Below are 6,793 nucleotides of genomic sequence, written 5' to 3'. Positions count from 1 at the left end.
TTCCAGTGGATGCTTAGTTTATTTTGTCATTCTGATCGGATTTTCTCTACTGTTACGTTTTCATTTTATATAGTTTTGCATTATGTGGCCGTTTGCTGTTTTATGGGTTTTTCCCATTTGCCTTTTAAAATATATATATATATATATATACATATATATATATATACATATATATATAACTCAAAAAACAGTTACCTCAACTGGCCAAGATTTAGACCTTTATCTCTATTATATCATGATTTATATATTTTATATATATACAAATATATACACATTTTCAATAAAGTGACATGTTTATTTTCTCATTTACCTCCATGTCATTTTTTACTTGCTCAAGTTGATCTCTCAATTCTCCAAAAGCATCAATAATTAAACCTAAAATTATCAAATAAAAAGGGAAATGAGTGAATCATGGTTGTAATTATGTTTTAAGAAGGTTTTTGTGAAATTTGGTTGAATTACAGGATGTATGATATAAAGTTGCACAACCTGGCATCTAATTACCTTTGGAAATAACTTTGAAGCAATTTAGGTCTATCTAGAAATATGTTCTATCAGTGTATTAATAGTTTTCCGGAACAGAATAAAATGATGGCAAATTATGTGATCATCCACAGAACAATGATGATTCAGTAACACATTCTCTGGTTGGCTATTATATGTTGCTGTCTTGCATAAGCGAAAAAGCTAGGTTGGAGTTTGGCTCTTACATCATACACTTAGGTGGACTACACATTTTGTTTAAAATTTTCCATGGAAACATGGCATAAGTTTATTGAGTAAGTATTAAAAGAAAAAAAAAATCATTTCATCATAAGCACAATGTTTATGGAATGTTCATCCCTCATGAAAACTTCCATCACATTCAATTAATGTTGAGAAATTTATGTGGATAAAGTTCATAATGTTTAAATTCAGGGTCTGTTTCTTAAAGGGTTGCCGTGTTAAAATATGGTCAATAAATTAAAAAACCCTTGTACCGTGTACACAAATAATGAAATTAAAAATTTACAAACCCTGAATAATGGCAAGCAAAATAACAATGACGAAAAAGAAGAACGTTATGTCAAAGATGATACGGAATATTTCATTATCATCTCCATCAGGCGGTTCGATTTCATCAGCTGTGGAAAAAGTTAAGTATGACATCATAAGGCATGTGACAATACCATAGAAACAGCATCAATCTTATGATCATACTGTATGGTTCAATACTCATGACAGTAACATGTATTCAACAGCTGTCCCTTTTCTCAAGGGTCTCCAAGTCTCTATATTATTATAAAGCTTGCTGTGGAGAGGATTTGAATTGTGAAGAGAACTTTAATCTGGTCTTGAGAAAAAATCCTGACAATCACAGGATTTCAACTCAGGACCTTAAGATTAGAAAGCCAAGCACCTGAAACACAATGCCAGAGTTCCACTCTAATGATTTTCAACAGTCATATTTAATTCAAACGTTATCAATTAAACAATAATAATTAACTAAAATAACTTACCAATTCCACCTCCTGAACGGAGACCAGTGTGTAAATGGAAGACAAAGCACTGTGGAGAAAAAAACATAAGCAAACTTAATGCCAGTAATAGGAGTAAAATGCAAATTACAAAATCATTTTTTTAAATAATTATGTTCTGTATTTAAATAAATTTCGAATAGACTATAATTTGTGTTAAATTTGATTTCTAAATTATTTATTTCCAAAAAATGGTTCTATAAAGTGGTTAAACCAACACAAGCTGATAATTTGAAATCAAGGTTTTACTACCATTTTAACTAATAAGAAAGTATAATACATACTCCAAGTATTGAAATACACGCCATCGTGTATTTCAATACTTGGAGTATGTATTATACTTTCTTATCTGAGATTAATCAGTGGACCTTTCGGTTTTTAACTAATAAAACAGAGAAAAACTGCTTCAAACTTGATTATACAATCACATGTTACACATGATTGAAAAGACTGTGAATAGTTGCAAATGTGATTACCAACAGGTTTAAACAAAATGCAAAGTTTATATTACACCAAATTTTACATTTTATATTAATATTTAAGAGTATAATTTAGTGCAGTGTTCTTAGTATGAATATGAAAAGATTACAGGATGTGAATAAACTGAGGACACACTAATCAACTCTGACCCGAACTTGACCTGCATACAGTAATAAATATGTTGAGGTCCAGAATGGTTATACATGTACATGTATATCGCACAAAGTATAGTAACCCCGGTCCCTCCCTTTCCTGAGTGCACTTACTGTAAGCATATCATGGCATCTCAGATCAACCTCATCTCCTTCCTCATTTTTGTAAAATTTACGGAAGAAGTTGAAAGCAATGACGGTGTACATGTAGATGATAACACATGTCATTAGTACAGTCAACACAAGCTAAAACAAGACAAAATAAATAATTTAAGAATTAAATAAAACAATTATAACTAAAGCAATCACTCTGTAGAGTGCACCTCCACCCTGTGCCTCTGAATATCAACAATACTCAGGTTGTGAATGTGGGTGAGACTGCAGCATACCCTCAATAATATAATGTAACCACCCATGGTATTTAGGCAAATTAATTTCTTGAGTGTTACAGCATACCCTCAAGAAAACAATGGAATCGCCCATTGTATTCAAGCACATTATTTTCTTGGGTGTTGCACAGCATGTTTCAGGCCTGTGTCTGAATACGAGGGACGATTCCATCATTTTCTTTTATGTTAAAAAAACTAGTCTCTTTCTTTGACTACTATATGTACCATTCCACTAAATTGTATGATGATCCATTCATTAGTTTTTGCATAATCCTGCTAACAGACAGCGGTGAATACATAACATCATTTGGCGGAGGTAATAAACAACCATTAGGATGCAAACCATTGGCACAGTGGCTGTAGTTCTGACCTATGGTTCCGTAGTTTGAACTCCACTCAGTCTCTTGTGTACTGGTAAGTTGTTCCATTGAGTGTATTTGGAAAACATACTAATCAAATCAATATACTACTTACAAATGTTACAATATTACAATATATATAATAATATGTACTTAAATAGTAATACACCGATATACCTCTGAGAAGGTGGAGAAAAATTAAAACATTTTAATGGTGGACGCACCTGTTTGCCATTGTGGGTGACGGATTGGAGGACGGTTCTCAGTGTCTTGAACCCCATAGCCACGTCCAATAAATGAGCGGCAAAGAAAAAGTAGTTAAAATGTCCAAGAATCGACAGTATAAGATATGCTGCAATATATAGGAAAGACTGAAAAAAGAAGAAAAATATGGTAAACATACGATGACTTCCAATACTAAAGTAACTTATGTTGATATAGTAGGAAATTTGGGCTGGGCATCTAGGGACATTCAGAAGCTGCAGAGCAGCACCAATCATGTTGGTAAATGGGGCAAGATGCTTGTACCTATGTTAGGGATAATCCCATGCTCTTTTCTGTAGAATGTAATGCTCATGTAAAGGGCTTAAAAGTCTCTTCTGAAAGCAGCATGTTATAATCGGTATTCCACAGGGAGAGCGCCCTGCTTGAATACAAGCAGGTACAAAAATATATATATATCCAGACCTCTCCTTGCTCTATTGAATTTAATAAATGTGCTTTTGTATGTACTTACATTGTCTGTGCAGATGACACCACATTTCCATATTTGGTATTTGAAGTCCACAGCTGTTAATCTAAACAATGAAACAGATATTTGATAAATAGAAAAACAGATACAGATACAAAAAAAATACAAGGTGCAATTATGAAATTTTCCTTCCTTATTGCAAATCTACTCCAGTATAAAAATAAATATAACAAATAAATAAATAAAAAAATTAATAAATAAATAAAAAAAAACCAAGTACAACCAATTATTAAATAAAATAAATAAAAACAAATCAAGTACAACCAATTATTATACATACAAGGTTTCAAAAAATACATAACATTTTCCATATTATTAACCACAATAACATTTACTGAATATTTTTTTATTATTAATACTTCCAATATTTATACTCACAGTGAGGATAAAAGCCCTTCCTCTTCTGATGGTTTGTCTTCCTCAAGGCCTAGCATTGAACGTAATTTATCTTCGCCGACACTGTCTGCATATTTCTTCAACACCTAATATACAAAGGCAAAAATATAGTTTTGCTAATATAGGCGATACTGTTTTTATACCTTGTTTAGCAAACCCACCACCCAACAATAATGATGATTTCAAATAAAAATAAAATTTAATTTTTGCCCAATTAATGCACCTGCCACAATGAAAAAATGGAAATTTCAGAAAAAAACAAAATATCTCTTTATTTTTATTATGCCACCACTGCCCTGAAATCTCAAAAAATAAGATGTGTATATTTCTTCCTAATTATGTAAATTTAAATTAGTTAACCATACTACACTGTTTTTACATTCACTAATAAAATGTTACTTTTATTTTCTCCTCTGTCTAGACGTTTTTGGCAAAACCACTTGCTATAAGAACACAACATTTTATTTTAAATTTTTTCCGCCCTTCTCTGACAATCTAAAAAAAAAAGTCGCAACACGAATTAAAAATTCAGTCACAGTCTTCAATGTGAAATCCACATCCTACCTTTCTCTTGACAAATTTATCCCAGTAGTTTTCAGGGAATGACGGAGCACTAATTGCAAGTTTGTCCCAGTGCCCTTTGATGTCTGTCGATGGCTGTTCCACTATCCACATTCCATCAAATTCCAGCTTCCTTGCAACTTCCTTCTCTCTTTTGAAAATAGCAAGAGGCATCTGCAAAAAGACACAAATATAATTAACAATTATAACACACTGTAACAAAGCAGTAGCAAAAGTGGCCACTTTCCAAGATTTAATCAATAAATTTGATACTGTATGAAGATTTCAAAGCTTTGATAACAATTTTCCTGTGCTTGGGCAAAAAAAAAAAAAAAAAACAATCTGTAATATGCCCATATCTGGGGTGATATGCCATCACCATGCCCATATATGGGTGTGATGACTTCATGCCCACCTAATATGGGCAAATTATTTCTTATGACATACCTTCAATATGCAAGCAACATTGAGAGTGATGCTAGGGTATGTATTATACATAGAGTTTGAAGAATATGATTTATATAGTAATATCCCTCCGCTATCTCAATGACCTCTGGTAGGTCGCCCTCCTCCTCAAGGCTTCCTGATGTGTCATTGCCAAGTGTGGTGTTTATATCGGGCTCAGCAATATCAACTGGTACATCTGGAACGTCTTCCATACTGGTGGTAGCCTACGGAGGCAGTAATACAGTACAGTTATTATAATAAAATGAAGAAAGCAATGCAATGGAAGTTGAACAGGGGGAAGCTGCTCTACTCCCTCCCCAAAAACCTGACAGACACAATGGTGCCTCATACAAATTTTGCCCAACCGAAGTTGTCGGCGGCCGAAGTCATGGGAAAATGGGTCTTTGAAAAAATGGCCAGAACAAGCAGGTATAAATATCATCAGGGAACAGTGAAATTTCACTGTTCCCTGATATCATTTAGCAAATAACTATTGAACAAGTAACAAATTATTGATAAAACATCCATAATATTTATTTAATTTTTCTGGACTTTTGGCTGCCTGGACCTGATCGTTTATCATTTATTCCCCATTTGTTTAGCCAAAGGGTTTCAAGATCTGCTAAACCCTGAACTGGTGGCATATGGTTTCCTTAAACATGCTGTAACATGCTGTAACATACACAAAGACATGCCAAACCAGTCCTTCCTCAAAAAAAAGATGTTTAGTTATTAATACAGGATTGAACATTAAAACGAAAGTTATAAAAATAGAGCGAAAAGGGAATGAGGACGTTTGTTAGGGAGACGGTTCGCACGTGGCGCCTTGGGTCGGACTGTTCCTTTTTTTTTTCGAAGGGGTGTTCCGTTTTGGAAACAATGGCAATTAGTCGGTTATCCAGGTAAGTATTCACGAAATAGACAGCATGATGTATGGATACACAAATTTTAATTTAGTACATAAAATACATTTGGCCAATATTTCCAAAACATGATTTGCGAGGAGTGACTGGTTTTGCTGGTCTTTGCCAGTGTTTTTCAGAACATCTTAACTACTATTCTGCTCTGGAAGTATCCAACATGTAGGAAACTACTTAAATTACAATCCGAAGTGCTGATTTTTGGTCCTTTTAAAATGGAACATTATAAACGTTTAATAAATAGTATACCTAATATCTACACCACATCATATACCTACCCTAAACCATAACAGAAGGAAGTTGATTGTGAACGCCAATACCAGCAGAACAGTCTTTAGATTGTAGAAGTTTCGTGCAAAATAACTCTGCAAATAAAAAAACAATTGAGAAAAAAATCTTGTAAGCTATTATTTAAGGACAAGAATTAAATTAAATTAGAGGGTGCAGAAACTTCATTAAACCTCTAACTATAGAGGGCAGCAAACAGATTAGTAGTGATTTATGTTATTGATTAAAATAATAATGAATTTACCAGAACAGTTTGTTTAATGTTAGACAATCCTGGTTGCACTTCTTCCTCTTCTTCTTCTTCATCTTGATTCTGGCCTTGCTCTGCTGCCATAAAATAACTATAAGAGGACAGAACAAATGAATTTTTTTTCCCCCAAAAAATAAGTTCTCATAATCGCAAAAGCTCCTATGAGTGCAGCATAATAGAGGCAGTAGATCTAAAAAATATCTATTAATCAATCAACTATTAATCAATCAGCAAAGTGTTTCTAGAGCTACATATGAGGGCAGTATAATAGAGGCAGTAGAGC

General features: G+C 33.3%; 1 protein-coding gene across 1 annotated transcript in view; it reads right to left on the bottom strand.

The window, feature by feature from the left end:
* LOC117122250 (ryanodine receptor 2-like) overlaps positions 1-6,597 on the bottom strand; it is an 11,298-nt gene extending 4,701 nt beyond the window's left edge. The window contains 11 exon segments of the mRNA XM_033267783.1: positions 311-375; positions 1,017-1,124; positions 1,500-1,548; positions 2,264-2,395; positions 3,122-3,268; positions 3,634-3,694; positions 4,027-4,130; positions 4,609-4,790; positions 5,057-5,276; positions 6,251-6,337; positions 6,505-6,597. Coding sequence (XP_033123674.1) covers positions 311-375; positions 1,017-1,124; positions 1,500-1,548; positions 2,264-2,395; positions 3,122-3,268; positions 3,634-3,694; positions 4,027-4,130; positions 4,609-4,790; positions 5,057-5,276; positions 6,251-6,337; positions 6,505-6,594 — 1,245 coding nt within the window. The 5' untranslated portion in view covers positions 6,595-6,597.
* Positions 6,598-6,793: the final 196 nt, after the last annotated feature.

This window comes from Anneissia japonica, unplaced genomic scaffold (assembly GCF_011630105.1).
Source record: "Anneissia japonica isolate Jap-2015-1 unplaced genomic scaffold, ASM1163010v1 scaffold287708_len1499824_cov190, whole genome shotgun sequence".
NCBI classification, from domain to species: Eukaryota; Metazoa; Echinodermata; class Crinoidea; order Comatulida; family Comatulidae; genus Anneissia; species Anneissia japonica.
Note: the sequence above shows the minus strand (reverse complement) of the source record. Positions and strands in the feature narration are given on the sequence as shown.